The sequence below is a fragment of the Neoarius graeffei genome, chromosome 6 (genome assembly GCF_027579695.1).
Source record: "Neoarius graeffei isolate fNeoGra1 chromosome 6, fNeoGra1.pri, whole genome shotgun sequence".
Classification (NCBI taxonomy): domain Eukaryota; kingdom Metazoa; phylum Chordata; class Actinopteri; order Siluriformes; family Ariidae; genus Neoarius; species Neoarius graeffei.
Window position 1 is genome coordinate 41,515,271 of NC_083574.1, and position 22,304 is coordinate 41,537,574.

General features: G+C 41.0%; 1 protein-coding gene across 1 annotated transcript in view; it reads right to left on the minus strand.

Moving 5' to 3' along the window:
* tbxas1 (thromboxane A synthase 1 (platelet)) overlaps positions 1–22,304 on the minus strand; it is a 207,744-nt gene that overhangs the window by 93,040 nt on the left and 92,400 nt on the right. Inside the window, exons 5-6 of the mRNA XM_060923669.1 lie at positions 14,507–14,559; positions 7,614–7,710 (exon numbers count right to left, since the gene is read on the minus strand). Of these exons, the coding sequence (XP_060779652.1) occupies positions 7,614–7,710; positions 14,507–14,559 (150 nt within the window). The remainder of the gene's footprint in view (positions 1–7,613; positions 7,711–14,506; positions 14,560–22,304) is intronic.

Genomic DNA, 22,304 nt, shown 5'->3' on the forward strand with positions numbered 1-22,304 from the left:
GGGGCCCTTGAATGGTTGATTTAGATAAAAGCATCTGCCAAATGAATAAGTGCACAAGTGTCATGACCTCAGTCTTTTACAGAAAGCATTTTTCAAGGCTCTGCCTGACGCTAAAAGGATTCCTCTGAAGCTGGTTTGTCTGAAGCCTGCTCCTTTTTTATTAAAACTGAACTTTAGTTTGACTGCCCTGGTTATTCAGTCTGATTTAATAAGATTAATTAAAGCAATTGTCCATTGGTTAATCAGTGTCATGTTTACACTGTGAGAATAAAGGTAACCGAGAGCAGGCTCAGCTCTATGGAGTATTGAGCACATATTTCTAAATGTGGGTGTGTATCTAGTGGGGGAATGTCGAGTATTTATTTGTGCACACAGAAGCCAACACATTATGTTTGTTTCTGGGCTGCCATGGTGATCCACTTTATGAGTTTTCTCCCGCTGTCTGTCACAGATGGTGTGTGTATCATGGGCTTCTTAGTAAAACTCACACATACACTCTTACCACACTGACCAAACGTCCCACACCATGGTGCACTGCAGGTCACGGGCTGAGATATGATATGAACTTATAAAGATATTTATAAACTACTGGGGTTTTATACATGGCAAAGCACATGGACTCGGTATTGATCTGCTCCTGCTGTCATCTTTACATTACCCAGGAGGATCTGCTTCCTGACCCAGGCTAGCTCAAAATCTGACCTTTTGCTTTGATAAATAAGTCATGTGATCATTAGTGGTGACCATAGTGGCATTGTGGAGTTGAAAGTGCAATGGTACCACCTTTGCTCACACTGATGCCTCACTGTACACACACACACTTATTGATTCTTCCTCCCAGAAACACACACACACGCTACCTGAAACAAAAATGCTGTTTTATGTAATAAATATTCTGGATATGGGACTGATAAGACACTAATTAGATGGCTATTATTAAAATGTACTCTTTGTTAATGTCTTGTTTACTATAGGAGTAAATTCTGTTTTGCTAAAATCCATCCATCCATCATCTGTAGCTGCTTATCCTGTTCTACAGGGTCGCAGGCAAGCTGGAGCCTATCCCAGCTGACTATGGGCGAAAGGCGGGGTACACCCTGGACAAGTCGCCAGGTTATCGCAGGGCTGACACATATAGAGACAAACAACCATTCACACCTACGGTCAATTTAGAGTCACCAGTTAACCTAACCTGCATGTCTTTGAATTGTGGGGGAAACCAGAGCACCCGGAGGAAACCCACGCGGACACGGGGAGAACATGCAAACTCCGCACAGAAAGACCCTCGCCAGTCGCTGGGCTCGAACCCAGGACCTTCTTGCTGTGAGGCGACAGTGCTAACCACTACACTACCGTGCCACCCTTTTGCTAAAATCATTGGATTAAATTTATTTAGCTAGGTTTTTTTTAAACTCCATTAGAACAGTCTCACCTACAAGACACTCATTAACTATTTTATCAAGTTAATTACCTAAGCTTACAATTTGGTTAGTTGCTGTTAGCTAGCTAGTTAGCTAAAATCCTGTTGTGCTAACGGTAGGTCTCATGACCACTCTATGTCCGCATTTTCACAATATAGAGCATCATCGTAAATATTCCAGTTCAGTCAGAAGGGGTGAAGTAGTGAAAAAGTTTCTCCTTCAAAATGTTAAATCAGTAAGTTAGTTGTTGAAATTAGCTAGAGACAAATAAAATGCACTGTTTTTAATGTATTTCAGAAGTATAATCATTAGGTTAGCTAGCTAGGTTCTTTTTGACTCCTCGGCCACAGTTTCACCTTGAAAGTGTTCACATTATTTCTTTTATTTAACTAGAAGGGCATACGGTAGTGTATACCTCCGCTAAGCCACATATTCAGATTTAACTACTTTTTGAGTTACAACCCTGATTCCAAAAAAGTTGGGACAAAGTACAAATTGTAAATAAAAACGGAATGCAATAATTTACAAATCTCAAAAACTGATATTGTATTCACAATAGAACATAGACAACATATCAAATGTCGAAAGGGAGACATTTTGAAATTTCATGCCAAATATTGGCTCATTTGAAATTTCATGACAGCAACACATCTCAAAAAAGTTGGGACAGGGACAATAAGAGGCTGGAAAAGTTAAAGGTACAAAAAAGGAACAGCTGGAGGACCAAATTGCAACTCATTAGGTCAATTGGCAATAGGTCATTAACATGACTGGGTATGAAAAGAGCATCTTGGAGTGGCAGCGACTCTCAGAAGTAAAGATGGGAAGAGGATCACCAATCCCCCTAATTCTGCACCGACAAATAGTGGAGCAATATCAGAAAGGAGTTCGACAGTGTAAAATTGCAAAGAGTTTGAACATATCATCATCTACAGTGCATAATATCATCAAAAGATTCAGAGAATCTGGAAGAATCTCTGTGCGTAAGGGTCAAGGCCAGAAAACCATACTGGGTGCCCGTGATCTTCGGGCCCTTAGACGGCACTGCATCACATACAGGCATGCTTCTGTATTGGAAATCACAAAATGGGCTCAGGAATATTTCCAGAGAACATTATCTGTGAACACAATTCACTGTGCCATCCGCCGTTGCCAGCTAAAACTCTATAGTTCAAAAAAGCAGCCGTATCTAAACACGATCCAGAAGCGCAGACGTCTTCTCTGGGCTAAGGCTCATTTAAAATGGACTGTGGCAAAGTGGAAAACTGTTCTGTGGTCAGATGAATCAAAATTTGAAGTTCTTTATGGAAATCAGGGACGCCGTGTCATTCGGACTAAAGAGGAGAAGGACGACCCAAGTTGTTATCAGCGCTCAGTTCAGAAGCCTGCATCTCTGATGGCATGGGGTTGCATTAGTGCGTGTGGCATGGGCAGCTTACACATCTGGAAAGACACCATCAATGCTGAAAGGTATATCCAGGTTCTAGAGCAACATATGCTCCCATCCAGACGACATCTCTTTCAGGGAAGACCTTGCATTTTCCAACATGACAATGCCAAACCACATACTGCATCAATTACAGCATCATGGCTGCGTAGAAGAAGGGTCCGGGTACTGAACTGGCCAGCCTGCAGTCCAGATCTTTCACCCATAGAAAACATTTGGCGCATCATAAAACGGAAGATACGACAAAAAAGACCTAAGACAGTTGAGCAACTAGAATCCTACATTAGACAAGAATGGGTTAACATTCCTATCCCTAAACTTGAGCAACTTGTCTCCTCAGTCCCCAGACGTTTACAGACTGTTGTAAAGAGAAAAGGGGATGTCTCACAGTGGTAAACATGGCCTTGTCCCAACTTTTTTGAGATGTGTTGTCGTCATGAAATTTAAAATCACCTAATTTTTCTCTTTAAATGATACATTTTCTCAGTTTAAACATTTGATATGTCATCTACGTTCTATTCTGAATAAAATATGGAATTTTGAAACTTCCACATCATTGCATTCCGTTTTTATTTACAATTTGTACTTTGTCCCAACTTTTTTGGAATCGGGGTTGTATGTTGAGAACAGACAAACAAACAAAAAACAAACAGAGGTGAAAACATAATTAGCTACCACAGCTAACAAGTTGGTAACTTGCTGGTTGCTAGGTCTCAGGACCTCTGTGTATCTGCTCACTTTTTTTTTTTGCATCATAAGTTTCAGATTGTCATTCTAAAATGAAAACCCCCAGTTTTATTTTCAATATAGCCTTTCTGGAATGCTGAGGGTATAATAGCCATTGTGAATTATTAACATGAAAACTGACATTACAAGTTACACGTCTTGTTTTCTGTCGAAAATTTAACATTGAATAGAAATTTTGGTACAAGCTAGTACAAGTGTTGTCTTTTGAAATCAAAACGCACTGAATTTGATTGATTTTTTAGATGTAACATTCTATCAATCAATCAATTTAAGCAAAATTGAACACATAGTATAATTTAAAAAATAATAACTGTACAGTAATGTAGTGTAAACATCTTACTCTTCTGGCAGCAGTGCCAGGAACTTACTGTTTATTTACAGCAGCATATTATATAATCAATACAGAGTTACTGTAAATTACAACTATTAATTTACCTGTTTTACTAAACATGTTTACAGCGTATGTGGTAAACTGAAGTCGAATGTCAAGCTAATGAAAAAGATGCGTAAAGAGACGTACACTTTACTATAACACTACTTGAAAGTGGTCATTATTACCCCGTTGATGGTCAACATTACAAGTAGTCTTAATTTTTTTTCTGTAGCTATAGTAACACCTATTTCAAAAGGACCGACTGGCCAAAAAAAGGTCGCACACTAATATTTCACTGGACCTCCTTTACCTTTGATTATGGCATGCATTTGCCATGGCACTGTTTTGACAACCATATGAAATGTCACAACATTTATCATCATCCAGAGTTACATTAATTACAGGGAGAGTCGAACCACTCTGTAAAGCCTTCTCCTGCACATCCCTAAGACTTTCAATGACGGTTAAGGTCAGGACTCTGTGGTGGTCAACTGATGTGTGAAAATGATTCCTCATACTTTCTGAACCACTTTTTCACAATTTGAGCCCTGCTGGCATTGTTGTCCTGGAATATACCCATGCCATCAGGGAATTAAAAAAAAAAAAAATAAATCCATTGATGTGAACCTGGTCATTCAGTACACTGAATGTTTCTGAGTCTTGATCTGACCAACTGAAGCAACCCCTGATTATAACACTGCCTCCAGAGGCTTGTACAGTGGCCACTATGCATGATGGGTGCATCGCTTCATGCGTTTCCCTTCTTACCCTGACACACCCGTCACTCAGGAATAGGGTAAACCTGGACTCATCAGACCACATGACCTTTTCCCATTGCTCCAGAGTCTAATCTTTACGCTCCCTAGCAAACTGAAGCCAAATTTTCAATCATGGTCAGTCAAGATTTTTGTCCGACCACATTTCTTCCATGGAGATGATAGTTCAGCACTATCCTGCCAGGTTTTACTAATGCATTGGACAGTTCTTAAAGTGCCATTCCACCATTGGATGTATTTTTTTGGCATAAAATACAATATATTTTATGACAACATGACTAGACAGAGAAATCTTTTAGCTTCAAAATGATACATCAAACATAATTTTTTGACAACGACAAGTATATTAATTTTGCGACCAAAGTCACCTACCCTTTTAATTTCCGCGCGGCAGTGAAACGTGATGTCATCGGCAGGTTCCCCTTCTTGTGTACCACGTCACATGTGACGTGGCACAGATTATCAGCAATGGCGGATAGAACGCGATTGTCAGCTTCGGAAAAGAAGCGAAGGAAAATAGCAAGTGATGCCCAAAGGAGACGGTCGATGGTGAATATCGGCACAGCAATCGACAAGTGGAAATCATGTTCTATCCGCCATTGCTGATAATCTGTGCCATGTCACACGTGACGTGGTACACAAGAAGGGGAACCTGCCGATGACATCACGTTTCACTACCACGCGGAAATTAAAAGGGTAGGTGACTTTGGTCGCAAAATTAATATACTTGTCGTTGTCAAAAAATTATGCTTGATATATCATTTTGAAGCTAAAAGATTTCTCTGTCTAGTCATGTTGTCATAAAATATATTGTATTTTATGCCAAAGAATACATCCAATGGTGGAATGGCACTTTAACTCAATTCAAGTAATTTCAGCAATCTCCATACACTGTGTGCACAATTATTAGGCAAGTGAGTACTCTGACCCTACCATTATTTCTATGCATGTTTTCCAACCGCAAGCTAGATACACTTGAATGCTAATTGGATTTAAGCATTCTCAGGTTGTATTTATTTGTGTAATGAGGGAGGGTGTGACCTAAAGTAATTAATACCCTATATTAAGGTGTGCATAATTATTAGGCAGCTTCTTTATCTCAGGCAAAATGGGCCAAAAAAGAGATTTAACAGACACTGAAGAGACAAAAATTGTAAAATGCCTATCAGAGGGATGCAGCACTCTTGAAATAGCTAAGCTATAGAAATGTGAGCACAGAACAATCAAACGTTTTGTTGCAAATAGTCAACAGGGTCGCAAAAAATGTGTGGAGAAGAAAAGACACAAATTAACCGCAAAAGACTTGAGAAGGATTAAACATGAAGCTACCAGGAACCCATTATCCTCCAGTGCCACAATATTCTAGAACTGCAACCGACCTGGAGTGTCCAGAAGGACAAGGTGTTCGGTGCTCAGAGACATGGCCAAGGTAAGGAAGGCTGAAACACGACCACCACTAAACAAGACTCACAAGTTGAAATGTCAAGATTGGGCCAAGAAATATCTGAAGACAGATTTTCCAAAGGTTTTATGGACGGATGAAATGAGAGTGACTCTGGATAGACCAGATGGATGGGCCCATAGCTGGATAACTAATGGACACAGGGCATTTTGACTCAGACACCAGCAACGTGGTGGAGGGGTAATGGCATGGGCTGCTATTATTAAGGATGAGCTAGTTTGACCATTTCAGGTTGAAGATGGACTTAACATCAACTCCCAAACCTACTGCCAGTTTCTAAAAGATACATTCTTCAAGCAGTGGTATGGGAAGAAGTCTGCATCATTCAAGAAGGCCATGATTGTTATGCAGAACAATGCACCATCACATGCACCCAAGTACTCCACTGCTTGGCGAGCCCACAAAGGCCTTAAAGATGACAAAGTAATGACATGGCCCCCTTCCTCACCTGACTTAAACCCTATTGAGTACTTGTGGCCCCTTCTTAAGCATGAGATTTACAGCGAGGGAAGACAATACACCACTCTGAATAGCATTTGGGAGGCCATGGTTGCTCCTGCACAAAAAGTTGATCGTCAACAAATCAAAAAACTAACAGACTGGATGGAAGGCTCATGGCAGTTATTGAAAAGAAGGGTGGCTATATTGGTCACTGAATATTTTTGAAATGCTAGAAGTGTTTATTTGTTAATTCTGAGTTGTTTATTTGTTACACTGAAAATTAAAATAAACAAGTGAGATGGGAAACTTTAAGCTTTTCATTTAGTTGCATAATAATTCTGCACACTAAATGTTGCCTAATAATTCTGCACACTTGTATATTCCCCTGAGAAGGCCTAAACTCCCCTTTCCTTTGTTAATCATTCTGGTTTTAGGTTTATTAACAATTTGGATTGACTGAGAGCACTGTATTTGTTCAACGATAAAATTAATCATCAGGAATACAACTTGCCTAATAATTGTACACACAGTGTAGTTGTTTTCTTTGCTTGATGCAGGCCAATAATTTGAGCTTTCTGAAACACAGTAACATCTTATCCATGACCATGTTATACATTTTCCGACATGGCTGTTTAAGAAATAAGAAGCTACTCACTGCATCAGTTAGGGTTAAAAGAATTGTTGGCAGCTCAAACACATTAATCACTGCAGTAATTATCCAATCAAAGGCTCTTGAGTGTTTTCTTATTTGAATCCAAATGGCGGCTTTTTTTTTTTTTTGGCCAGGCAGTGTACTGTACACTTCTTAATAAACCCTGATGTTGATGCCTACTACAGTATCTCCTTTATTTAATTATATTTTACTGATGCTAAATACGATTGTAAGTGCGCATGCATGCATATGTATGTATGAGAAAATGTAAATCAGCAAGTATACCATGCTTACCATCCTGTTTGGGAAGTTATGAAACTCCTTCACCATAACCTGTCTGAGCATGTCTGGGTCAGCTATCACCACCACTGGCTGTCTGGCTAGATAATAACTAGAAACAGAGCAAAACACATACGCAAGCATACAAGCGCACACCCACACCCACACACAGGGCGAATACATTAATAACAAACAGGGTACTGTTTATGACAATCACAGCAAAATAACAAGCACAGAGCCTCGTTCACTGTTCTTAAGCATGCGCGCGCGCACAAACACACCCTCTCTCCCATTACTGGGACAGGCCAGTAATGACTTCAGACATGTCCCCCACACACCCCATGTCAGGGAGCTCACAGTACCTTATTTTTATTGATTATGCTGGAATAAAGCATGCATAGGCATGTTCTGGGACTCTCTCTCCTTCCCACATAGGAACCAATTCTTATTAACAGATTTTTTTTTTTTTTTTAAATTAGAATCGGTTTCATGGAATAAAAGTACCTGATTAAACACTGTTATTAAGCAGTGCTGGGGGAAAAACTTTAACAGGCAAAAACTCAAAAAAGTAAAAGGTCTTGTCCAGAATTTCCACAGAGATGTCCTTCCGTAAGGGTAGGCTGTGGATTATACCATAATCAAACAGGCATTGATTTTGCTTATTAAAGGAATAGCCCAGTGTTTTAAAACCAAACCTTTCCATCAAGACATAAAAATGTCTTTTCAATGAAATGTTCTCTCATTTTTGTACAATATCTAGCTGGAAAAACTGATTTTTGAATCCTTTTGATTAAACAATGTTTGGCATAAGTGTTTACTGACTGTCCTTGAAACTGCCCTAAAATTTTCCATTATATGCATGTTTCTCAGTACAGAAAATACGTGAAATTCTTCTCTGGTTTAACCCTTTGGTGACTGACCCCTTGAACATGGTTCCTCCAGGAACGATGACGTTTCAGTCGTCAAGACAACGGAAAAACTAAAATACAAGAGCATTTTGTTTTGTGCACAAGAGCATTGTGACGTATCTTTCTGTTTTTGTATTTTAGTTCTTCTGTTGTCTTGACAACTGAAAAGTCATAGTTCCTGGAGGAACCATTTTCAAGGGGTCAGTCACCAAAGGGTTAATTACACATACGCTCACCGGCCACTTCAGTAGGAACATCCATCCATCCATTGGAATTAAAATGGGTTTTTGGAGGGTAAGCACAATTTGATTTACACAACATGCATACAATTTTAAGGGTGAAAATTGTTGTTTCATTGTGACACAAACAATAATTAAGATGAAAAAAACAGAAATCTGGAATGCACATAGGTATTCCCCCCAAGTCAACACTTTGTAGAGCCACCTTTTGCTGCAATTACAGCTGCAAGTCTCTTGGGGTATGTCTCTATTAGCTTAGCACATCTAGCCACTGGGATTTTTGCCCATTCCTCAAGGCAAAACTGCTTCAACTGTTTCAAGTTAGATGGGTTGCGTTGGTGTCCAGCAATCTTCAAGTTATGACACAGATTCTCAATTGGATTGAGGTCTGGGCTTTGACTAGGCCATTCCAAGACATTTAAATGTTTCCCTTTAAACCACTCCAGTATAGCTTTACCAGTATGTTTAGAGTCATTGACCTGCTGGAACGTGAATCTTCATCCCAGTCTCAAACCTCTGGCTGACTCAAACAGGTTTTCCTCCAGAATTGCCCTGTATTTAGTGCCATCCATCTTTCCTTCAGTCCTGACCAGCTTTCCTGTCCCTGCAGATGAAAAACATCCCCACAGCATGATGCTGCCACCACCATGCTTCACTGTAGGAATGGTGTTTTCAGGGTGTTGGGTTTGCACCACACATGGCATTTCCCATGATGGCCAAAAAGTTCAACTGTAGTCTCATCTGACCAGAGAATCTTCTTCCATGTGTTTGGGGAGTCTGCCACATGCAGTTGGGCAAACTGCAAACGTGTTTTCTTAAACAATGACTTTTTTCTGGCCACTCTTCCATAAAGCCCCGCTCTGTGGAGTGTACAGCTTAAAGTGGTCCTATGGACAGATACTCCCATCTCCTCTGTGGATCTTTGCAGCTCCTTCAGTGTTATCTTTGATGTCTTTGTTGCATCTCTGATTAATACCCTCCTTGCCCGGTCTGTGAGTTTTGGTGGGTGGCCTTCTCTTGTCAGGGTCCTTCCAGAACAGGTTGATTTATACAGACATCATGTGACAGATCATGACACACTTTGATTGTACACAGGTGGATCTTAATCAACTAATTATGCGACTTATGAAGTGAATTGGTTGGAGCAGCTCTTATTTAAGGGTTTCATACGAAAGGGGGGGGCGGCACGGTGGTGTAGTGGTTAGCGCTGTCGCCTCACAGCAAGAAGGTCCTGGGTTCGAGCCCCGGGGCTGGCGAGGGCCTTTCTGTGTGGAGTTTGCATGTTCTCCCCGTGTCCGCGTGGGTTTCCTCCGGGTGCTCCGGTTTCCCCCACAGTCCAAAGACATGCAGGTTAGGTTAACTGGTGACTCTAAATTGACCGTAGGTGTGAATGTGAGTGTGAATGGTTGTCTGTGTCTATGTGTCAGCCCTGTGATGACCTGGCGACTTGTCCGGGGTGTACCCCGCCTTTCGCCCGTAGTCAGCTGGGATAGGCTCCAGCTTGCCTGCAACCCTGTAGAAGGATAAAGCGGCTAGAGATAATGAGATGAGATACAAAAGGGGGTGAATACTTATGCACACTCCAGATTTCTGTTTTTTCATCTTAATTATTGTTTGTGTCACAATAAAACAACAATTTGCATCTTTAAAGTGGTCGGCATGTTGTGTAAATCAAATGGTGCTAACCCTCCAAAAATCCATTTTAATTTCAGCTTATAATGCAACAAAACAGGACAAACACCAAGGGGGATGAATACTTTTGCAAGACACTGTATCTTTCAGGGTTGCAGGGAAGCTGGAGCCAATCCCAGCTGATTTCAGGCGAGAGGTGGGGTACACCCTGGGCACATTGCCAATCTATCCCAGGGCAACACCTGAACACCTGCTCATTAATGCACTTATCCAAATCAATCAAATGTGTGCCAGCAGAATCATGTATAATATGCAGATCCAGATCAAGAACTTCAGTTAATGTTCACATCAAACATCAGAATGGGGAAAAATATGATCTCAGTGACTCTGACAATGGCATGGTTGCTGGTACCAGATGGGCTGGTTTGAGTATTTTAGAAACTGCTGATCTCCTGGGAATTTTTTTTATGCACAACAAGCTCTAGAGTTTACACAGAATGAGGCAAAAACATCCTGTGAGTGGCAGTTCTGAGACTGGAAATGCCTTGTTGATGAGAAAGGCCAGAGAAGAATGGTTAAACTGGTTTAAGCTGACTGGAAATCTATGGTAATTCAAAATAACCACTTGTTACAACCATGGTGAGCAGAAAAGCATCTCAACACACAACATATTGGACCTTGAGGTAGCCGGGCTACAGCAACAGAAGACCACATCAGGTTCCACTCCTGTCAGGCAAGAACAGGAATAGTTGTCTATAGTGGGCCTGGTCTTTTTCGAATCTTCGTCCAGGTTCAGTGAACCTCTGGAGCTGCTTTTCTGCTCACCATGGTTATAAAAAGTGCTTATTTGAGCTACCATAGCCTTCCTGCCAACTCAAACCAGGATGGTCATTCTTTTCTGACCTCTCTCAATAAGGCATTTTCATCCACAGAAATGGATGTTTTTGTTCTTCGCACCATTTTGCATAAACTTTAGAGACCACTGTGTGTGAAAATCCCAAAAGATCAACAGTTTCTAAAATCCTCAAAGTAGCCCATCTGGTACCAACAACCATTCCACAGTCAGAGTCACTGAGATCGCATTCCCCCCATGTTTGATGTGAACATTAACTGAAGATCTTGACCTGTATCTGCGTGATTTTACGTGCTGCGCTGCTGCCACATGATTGGCTGATTGGATAATTGAATGAATGAGTACAGGTGTCCCTGTTAAACTGGCCGGCGTGTGTATGCTACAGACGCAGTGGATAGTGATTAAGTAGAAATATGCTGGCTTATTCCTTTGAGCTAGGAGGACAAATGCTCAAGGTACCCCTTTAACTGTAAAATAAGTTCCATGGACCTTTAACTAAGTTAAAGTGAGACGGCCTTTCGATTTCATAAAATCGGTGAAATTTAGTTCTCTCTGAAATTTGGTCATTGTGATATATGTTTATTTCTGTAATATCTCACAAAATATCAGGTCATTCTGTGGCTGGGAATCTCCTCAAATTAATGTGCATGAATCGCTCGCTTTGCGCAGTCAAGCAGACGGAGGAAGTCCGTGTGCGCATGCGCAGGTTTACCTTTGACCGTGCACTGTCAGTTACATCATTCTGTCGCTAAACAAACAGCTGATCACACCGAGGCGCTCGCTGACCGCCGATATTTATTAGTTTGGTCCTGTGTTTCCTTTTCTTCTTGCTTTCTGTTACTGTAGTCGGTCTTTCACGTTTCATTCGCACACTCATGTCCTCCATTTTTCTCTCCTGTTTCAAATTTGTATCCCACAATGCCTTGCGCAAACGGGGAAAGCCCACCACGTGATGCATGACTTAGCATCTTGAATTGGGTCATGGTGAAGCAGGAAAAAAAATAGGGGAGAATTTAGGGCCACATGGCCCTAAACTCATTAATTGTTCTATTTTAAAAAAAAAACTAATAAAATTGGAAGTCTGTGATTCAAATTCAGTAGGTTTCGGTCCAATAAGCAAAAATAATTGGGTGTCAGGGAAAATTCTTTTTATGACCTACACTTGAAAAATCTAAACGGCAGTCTACCTTAAATATTATTTATAGACCTGCTTGTTTTTTGTTTTTTATTTTAATTATTGAGGTTTGGATTAAAGCCATAATGGTGGGTTGTGATTTTCATCACCATAACTAAATTTAAAAATCATGAACCCTGTATGTATGTTTTCACAGACCCCAAGGGTTCCCGGACCCCAATTAGAATACCATGCTTTAGAGATCCTGAATTTCTTGGGAACCCAGATGTCCAGTGCCTGCGCCATGGCAGTAATCCCTTTAACCATGTAATTTGTGGCAATTTTTTGCTTCACACTGGGAAAGGAAGCCTTTTTTAAAAATACGCGCAGTCTCTGGCGTGCATCCAGACTTAAACATGAAAATGTCTTGAAAATGAAAACCTTCATTCAGCACGAGACGAGCTGTTCTGCTGAACTTTCTAAAAGAAGTGTTTTTACTGACTTCAGGTTTTTTGAACGTTGATGAGCGATCCTGGGCGTACTTACGGTTTGTGACAGTGCATTACTGTGATATATATTTCAAAGTGTTTGATTTTGAAATGCACTCTCGGCCTGTTGGATTATTCTGACTGAAAGCTGTAGTAATGACTCCTGACATATATCCCCGCATTTCCGACTTAGCGCCCTGTTTTCTGCTCTGGGCACTAAATCTAAATCCAACCCTCTCTCTCTCTCTCTCTCTCTCTCTCTCTCTCAGTTCTTCCACACGGCTCACACTGAACACAGGAAGCCTGGTGCCTCCTTCACGTCTTTGATCTCTTCGGAGCAGGCAGTTGTATCAAACGTGCTAATCTTGCTGCCCATCTCAATGCACTGAACTAAATCAAAACACACTAAAAGCCCTGTGAGCTGCAATCACTTCTTGATTATGAAAGAGTCTTGTAGGGGACATAAAGGCACGTGTGTTACACACAGGCACGTAACTGTTCGTGTAAAGTTAGAACGACAGGCACGCCAACTTATCAAATCTGGACAAATAAATATGTCCATTCAATTTAAAAACTAGACAAAGAGGACAACTTAAAAACTAGAGGAAGAGGTCTATGCGGTGGAAGGACTGATGAAAGATAGGAGATGGAAGTGAAAGTGAGGCCATCCGTATGAAAAGCAGTGCCACGTTCTGCTCAGTAGCCTGAAGCTTTATAGAAAATGTGCTGCTGTGGCTTTAAAGCTCTAAGAAAGGGAGCAGCTTGGAGAAAATGGGCCACTTGCCTAAAGCTAAGTTTGTTGGTTATTGTAGCATTAGATTTCTGTGAGGAAAGCAGGAAAGAAATCATTTTAAGTGGGTTCGAAAGACACAAAATTAGGATTGATGCATGTTTTTTTTTTTTTTTAAAGATGCGAGGGGTGATTTTTGTTTTCACACTACAGATACATTTTCATTACAAACCTATAAATTATAGGTTTATTATCCATCCATCCATCATCTATGCTGCTTATCCGTTGCAGGACATGGGTGAGCTGGAGTCAATCCCAGCTGACACGGGGCGAGAAGCGGGGTACATCCTGGACAGGTTGCCAAGCCATCACAGAGCAACACAGAGAAACAGACAGCCATTCACACTCATGGACAATTGAGAGTAGCCAGTTGACCTAATCCACATGTCTTTGGACTGCTGGAGGAAACCAGAGCACCTGGAGGAAACTCACACAGACACGAGGAGAACATGCAAACTCAATACACAAAGGTCCCAGTCAGGTGGTAGGTTCAAAACCCGGAACCTGCGTGCTGTGAGGCAACAGTGTTGACCACTGCACTGCTATGCTGCCGACAGGTATAATAATTTACTACAAATCTGAAAGCTAAGGCTTGATGCACAAATATTAAAAAAAGGTCGCTTTACTAGACCTCATCACCAAACTGAGAATTGAATCATCAGTTTTTCTTTGGCTAACCAGACACAAGGTACGCCACCACACTTGCCGGAGCAGCTGGGGGTTAGGCGCCTTACTCAAGGGCACTTCAGCCAGTCCTGCTGGTCCAGGGAATTGAACCAGCAACCTTTTGGTCCCAAAGCTGTTTCTCTAACCATTAGGCCTATAAAGTGGATGATTTATAGTTGTTGAAAAGAAGAGGTGTTCACTACTTGAAGTTGACATACCCACATATTCGGCCGTACTGTTTGACCAGGTCCCTCTGAGCTTTGAAAAAACCCTACAAGTAAGCAGAAAGATTAGTTAGTAACAGTGTGTAAGCTGTAGAAGACAAATACAAATGTAAAAAAAATAGTAATAATAATTATATATATTTAATTTTAGTTTTTAATTTTGGTTCAAGGTGAAGGTGGGACTTCATCAAGGATCTGCTTTGAGTCCTTTCTTGTTTGCCATAGTGATGGATAGTTTGACAGACGAAGTGAGGCAAGAGTCACCATGGAACATGATGTTTGCGGATGATATTGTGATGTGTGGTGAAAGTAGAAAGGAGGTTGAGTTGGCTTTGGAGAGATGGAGGTATGCATTGGAACGAAGAGGAATGAAGGTGAGCAGTAGCAAAACAAAATACATGTGCATCAGTGAGAACGGGGATGAGAGTGTAGTGAAGATGCAAGGAGTAGACGTAAAGAAAGTTGGTGAATTCAAGTACCTGGGGTCAACTGTGCAGGAAAATGGGGGCTGCGATAGTGAGGTGAGAAAGAGAGTGCAGGCAGGGTGGAGCAGTTGGAGAAGGATTTCGGGAGTCATTTGTGACAGGAAAGTCCCAGCAAAAGTGAAAGGTAAGATGTATAAGACAGTAGTGAGACCAGCTGTGATGTATCGATTGGAGACCGTACCCTTAACGAAGAGACAGGAGGCAAAGTTGGAGGTGGCGGAGTTGAGGATGTTAAGGTTTGCGATGGGAGGTTGGACAGGATAAGGAACGAGCACATCAGAGGGACAGCACATGTGGAGAGCTTGGGAATTAAGCTAAGAGAGATGAGACTGAGATGGTACGGGCACATCCTGAGAAGAAATGCAGAGCATGTTGGAAGGAGAATGTTGAGGATGGAGCTGCCAGGCACACAAAAACGAGGAAGGCCAAAGAGGAGATACATGGATGTGGTGAGAGAGGACATGAAAGTGGCAGGTGTGGTAGAGAAGGATGCGGAAGACAGGGAGCAATGGAGACGAAAGATCCGCTGTGGCGACCCCTAATCGGGAGCAGCCAAAAGAAGAAGATATACATACATACACACACACACGAGGGTAAGTCAAAAAGTTCTAAGACAGATGTTATAATTTCAAAAGATGTGAAAGACATCCTTCAGAATTCTACGAAGGAATTCTCCGATGGAAACATCACTTGCAGAAGTGTTTAGACTTAAATAGAGAATATGAAGAGAAATAGCCTTATTTTCATAACTAAAGATTTTTTCAATTTGTCTTAGAACTTTTTGACTTACCCTCGTGTGTGTGTATTATTTATATATATATATATATATATATATATATATATATATATATATATATAAAGGAATGTCAGTTGAACATGTATAATCACAAAGAAGCAGTGCATTAGGACTGATGAAGCTTTGTGCTCTGTTAGTGTGTTGTTTTAAATCCTACCCAGCTCCATTTTTTATAAGAGCATGACAGTTGACTGACAGTTTAATAAATCTAACATCACAACCACTGGAAAATAAATAAATAAATAAATCCAAGTTCTGTGTGTGTCCTCCGTCACCTTCTGAATTCTTGTGCTGCTTGTTAACAAAAGATTTTCTTTCAGCTACAAACCCATATGTAATATGAAACATAATATGTAATAATAAAAAATCCAACCACTTTTATGCTGGTTTGCACCACCAGTTGGTGATGATAATTAGCATTATAAATGCACAGAGCTTGTGCGTTTGAGACTAGAGGAAAACAAACGAGAGGTTGGAAGGGAAAAAAAAAGCAAAGACAAAGAAAGACCACATGAAAAAGAAGAAGCGGAAAAGAGACTGAGATAAAGAGGTAGAGTTGAACACGGACTCCTTTTGTTCTCGGTTCTCAGTGGGTGGCCATTTTGAAGAATTTTTTTTTTTAAAGTACGTTCAGATTCATATATGTTTCTCGTGTTGCCATGTCGTTTAGTCTGCTTCTATTAATTGCCTGTCACGACTTGACAGACATCACTTACTTTTCTCCACCAAGGTCAGTGTGTGCTCTGGCAGATTTCATCACTGCATGAAGGCTTGTATACAAAACACAGGAAGCTGTATGAAGTTGGGGGGGGGGGGGGATTGATTTATTTTATTTGAACAAAAATATATCATAATTCTCAAACATTACTACAGCAGACAATATTTAGTAAAAAAAAATTAAATTGAGACCTTATGTAATGTTTACAAAATTAGTGTTAATTAATTTTAAAAATAAAATTAATTTAAAAAAAAAAATCAGCTGCATCCAGTCCGTCTGGATTACTGGGTGTAAATAAATAAATAAATAAATGCAATAAGAATATATCCCAATATCCACAATATTTCTGAAATGTGTCCTGTGACATAATTTAACCCAATAACACGATGTTCTATTCCTGCATATTGCTCACTCCCTAACATGAAGCATGTGACACCGATTTCTCTAAATTGAAATGATCTGTTACATGAGCCCTTAAAACAGGCTTCACCCCTATTTATACACGCTCTCAGCCTCGAGGGTGAAACTATAAAGCGAACAACACCTGACGCTGCGAAATATCTACGCTATTTAAACATCTCTAAAGCCACATTAAGGGTTGTGTGTTCTAAAAGGATGTGACAGGCGTTAGCTGAGCTGTGTGATGCAGAGGATTGTGAAAAAGCTGATCAGAGACTGAAAGTGAAGTCTGGTTCAGGCACTAGGGGGCAGTCCAGACAGAGAGCGACGTGCAGCTCAGCTGCAGCTGATTTGTGGTGAGGGATATACTGAGAGTGCAGCAGTGACACATCTTGGCATTTCCTTCCTGTGAAATAATAAAGAGGTCCGTCTTTTGTAGTATAGTAAATATTCAGTTCCAGAGCAATTCGGAGAACGTGGTCATTTGAGGTTTACTTCAGCGACTCGATTTAACACACGTTCACACGCAGCCCTGATTTTGTATGCATGGCAGCTTGTGACTCTGCCATCTCCGAGCTAATGAAGGAGCCGAACAGTGCTGGCACCATGCCCTCTGCCCTCCCCTTTTCTACCCAGAGATGCTAGCCAGTGCCATTCCCTGGTGGGCATTAGGCAGTGATGTGTGTGTGAGTCCATTCCTCAGTGAGCATTAAGCAGTGGGATGTGCCCTTTTGTCCTGATCTCATCTCTCCAAGGCTTTTATTACTGCTCCGTCATTCGGAAGAGACAAGGATCTGTGCATCTGTGCTCGTGATGTGTGTGTACACACACACACACATATATATATATATATATACACACATCTCCCTGGGAGTCTGATGCACGTGTGAAATATATGCCTGTACAGTACATATGAGTGTATATGTATTTGTGTATGCGAGCTAGACACAGAACAGAAGACTGTGCAGCACGGCTCAACTCAAATGAATGGCTCGCTCACTGCAGTCTGCCAAAGGCCTAATTGAGGATTCATCACAGATGGGTAAGATCAATAAAGCCAGGCTGACTGAAGCAGACAGGCCACATTGGAAAGTTGGTCCTATCGGAATTTTCTTAATCCAAAAAGATTAGCTATGTTCACTTGTTTTGCTGGCACAACTGTTTGTCCTTGATCTTCGAAGGGGAAGAAAAAAAGTTCTCCCTCATATTTTTGGCAGTTTCTCACGTCTAAGTGGTACACTGTGTGAATAGTGTGACCGCTCCTGCGCACAGACCTCAGTTAAACCTGGAAGACAAAAAATAAATTTAAAAAAAAAATGCACAGGTGTGAGGGTAATGTGGATGTGCGTTATGTACATTGTGTGTGTGTCTGAGACAGAGAGTGAACAGATGATGTTTGGAGCTTTAAATGGACCGAATATCACCTTCATGAATGTTATATTTCATAATGGAAGACATTGTGCTAATGTGCTGCTGCTGGTTTTCGTGTGTGTGTGTGTGTTCGAGTGTGTGAGGGAGTTTGTGAAAGAGAAACAGACAAAGGAATTGTACGAAAATGAAATGAAAGAGATGTCAATAACTCTTTCTCCCCCCCATGTTTTCTTCTCACCCTATCTCTATTTGCTTCACACAGATCTGTTTTCACTTTCTCTCACTGACATTCAGTCATTTCAAAAGAATTATTCATTTTACCCAACTCACATGGGCTCCTTCTGGAATTGAAACAGAAACTGCAATGTTTTCTCGCGCTCCTGACGCCATAATGCACTGAATAGAATCATTTCCTAATATAACATTTGCATAAATGCTTCTTTTACCAGTTGTATTACCTTTAACCAAATACTCTTTCTATCTTAAGGTCATTTCAAACATAACACTTATGATATAAACTCCATCGATACCATGTAAGCCACATTCAACTTCTTACATGTTAGTCTAAATATTTCATTGCACTCTACAGCTGTTTTTTTACCGTGTAGCCTGGAGTTGTGCAGTACTCATTACACTAACACAGGTAACCAGAAGAATTTGACATGCAAATAGCAAAAGACATGGTTGAGCTTTTCCCTAGGATACCCTCTCAACTGAATACAAGCCCTTCTGTGGCACAAATGGACTATCCAAAAGAAAAAAAAAGAAAAGAAAAGAAAAAAAAAGATGGCAGAACAAATTCCAACATCTTTAGTATTCAGGACAGCTCACTGCTGTTCTATGTGTGCTACTAAAAACCCCAGGAGGTGGTCCAACATCTTATTGGATCGAGTGTCATTCATGCCAGCGCTGGTTCCATGTGCTGTGCCCAGGCATAGCAAATAATCAGTTTAAAGAAGCACAAAAGCCTGAGGGACTGTGGTATTTGTGCATTGAATACTTCTGTTAATAACAAACACTACACACTTTAAACAAATGAAATATCTTCTTTTTTTATTTTTTAAACAGTAAATACCTAAAAAGTAGACAAAGCTCAATTGAAACCACTTTGCAACAGGACAAAATGTGTTTATCATCAAGCTGAAAAGTCTAAAATAAATTATACATACAGGACACTTTTTTGATGGAATAAAAACATGTGCTCTATTCCCTTCTAGCCGGTTTCATTCATTTGGTTTGATAGCATGCAATATTGTTAGCATATCGCTTATCATACGTGGATTACGTCACTCTACCCAATGTGTTGAAAACCATGATATTGCATGGTTGTCAAGACAACATGACGTCACACGTCAGAGATGTAAAAATTCCATGCTAGCGAGCGACTGTGACAATTTATAAACAAACATGGCTGCTAGGTTTGCTTCGTTAAATACGGAAAATTTTGAGAGAATTTTGAAAGAAAAAGACATGGTGAACACCCAAAAGGAATGTGTACAGTATGTATAATAATAATAATGGCTTGCTTTTTTCATGGTATATCAGATATATTCCATTCAGTTAGCTGATATATCACAAAAAAGCCAGCCAATATTATTTAAATATTAGGAGACCTAGAAAACAATATTGGATGTCACTGTGGCTGAATTCTTGAAATCATAGGAGACTGACCAAATTTACTTACCAAAATTAGTTTGTTTGATTTTTTCCTGTCAATAACAAACTTTGACATCCATCCATCTATCATCTGTAGCCGCTTATCCTGTTCTACAGAGTCTCGGGCAAGCTGGAGCCTATCCCAGCTGACTACGGGCGAAAGGCGGGGCAGGGCTCGAAATTAACTTTTTTTCTTTGTGTCCCCCAGTGGTCCCGAATTCTGTGTTGTATTGTCCCGAATGGAAGCAATAGTGTCCCCATTTTTTTCCTCTCTGAAATAACCAGTGGTTAATATTATCATATGAAGTTACTATTATATTTGTAACTATGCGATTTTGAACCCTTTATATCATTTTTACAATAAGACACAAGCGACACATGTCCTATACATCATCTACTTCAAAATTAGTTATTGCATTTTCAGTTTATTAAACTTTGGCGATCTCACTGTATGAATAGATACCCGTTTATTTAAAGGGGCCAACTAGCTCATTCAGAAAATGTTTCAACTCCCTACATCTGCAGTACACTTTAGTTGAAAATAAGACCCCTTTTATGTTCATTTCATCTGCTTATACCTTGAATATCTGTTGGCACTTATAAGGCCAACTTATAATTTTCACCAATACCGTTATCCATAGCCCTGTGATGACCTGGCGACTTGTCCAGGGTGTACCCCGCCTTTCGCCCGTAGGCAGCTGGGATAGGCTCCAGCTTGCCTGCGACCCTGTAGAACAGGATAAAGCGGCTACAGATAATGAGATGAGACCGTTATCCATTACCGTTATCCATTTTTATGAACTTTCCGTTACCCATTTTTATGAACTTTCCGTTATCCATTACCGTTATCTATTTTTATGAACTTTCCGTTATCCATTTTATGAACTTTCCGTTATCCATTTTATGAACTTTCGCTGCTGAAACGTGGGTGCAAATGTTAGCAACATCAGCATAGTGGCAGGTCCGAGCCTAGTTGTGCTGCTGACTGACTAAACTTTCTGAACTAGAAAGACACCAAGAAAACTCGCTTATTCTGTTGAACGGTATCTTCCGTCAATATCATCCACATCATTCCTGTTGTATTTTATAACGTGTCTAACAGTGTTCATTAAGTTCATTCAGTTGCTAGCGTTGCCTGCAGACCAGGCGATGACACTTTGGATCCTGAAGGTCCCGGAGACGTTATGTCTGGGCTTTCAGTTTCTTCCCCGCGGTCGGTCCGCTTCAACCACTTCAGCATTTTTGTTCTGGCAAGAGTCGGCGCAGCGTGTGCGGTAGCAATTCCATTCCAAGTCCATATAATGCGGCCGAAGATTCTAGAACAGAATGCGCTGCTCTGTAGCCTACGGATGCAGGTGCATCGAAAGTGTAGCTACTATGTATTTTTCGCTGTTAACGTTTTAAAATTAAAATTGACAAATTAGGTGAATGTCTATGTATGTGTTACGGCTTTGTAAATAATATTAATGTAGAACTTTTTTTCTAGATCTATTTTTTTCCATTGTCCCGGGATTGTCCCAGATATGATCATTTTGTGTCCCGATGACATTTTTTATGGTCCCCGGGACGTCGGGACACCGTTAGTTTCGAGCGCTGAGGCGGGGTACACCCTGGACAAGTCGCCAGGTCATCACAGGGCTGACACATAGACACAGACAACCATTCACACTCACATTCACACCTACGGTCAATTTAGAGTCACCAGTTAACCTAACCTGCATGTCTTTGGACTGTGGGGGAAACCGGAGCACCCGGAGGAAACCCACGCGGACACGGGGAGAACATGCAAACTCCACACAGAAAGGCCCTCGCCGGCCACGGGGCTCGAACCTGAACCTTCTTGCTGTGAGGCGACAGCGCTAACCACTACACCACCGTGCCGCCCAAACTTTGACATATTCTCATCTCATCTCATTATCTCTAGCCGCTTTATCCTTCTACAGGGTTGCAGGCAAGCTGGAGCCTATCCCAGCTGACTACGGGCGAAAGGCGGGGTACACCCTGGACAAGTCGCCAGGTCATCACAGGGCTGACACATAGACACAGACAACCATTCACACCTACGGTCAATTTAGAGTCACCAGTTAACCTAACCTGCATGTCTTTGGACTGTGGGGGAAACCGGAGCACCCGGAGGAAACCCACGCGGACATGGGGAGAACATGCAAACTCCACACAGAAAGGCCCTCGCCGGCCACGGGGCTCGAACCTGAACCTTCTTGCTGTGAGGCGACAGCGCTAACCACTACACCACCGTGCCGCCCAAACTTTGACATATTTACTTCAAATTTTTTTTTACATGGCTTTGTTGAATACTCGATTCTGATTGGTCAACAACATTCTACAGTCTGTTATTTCTAGATAACA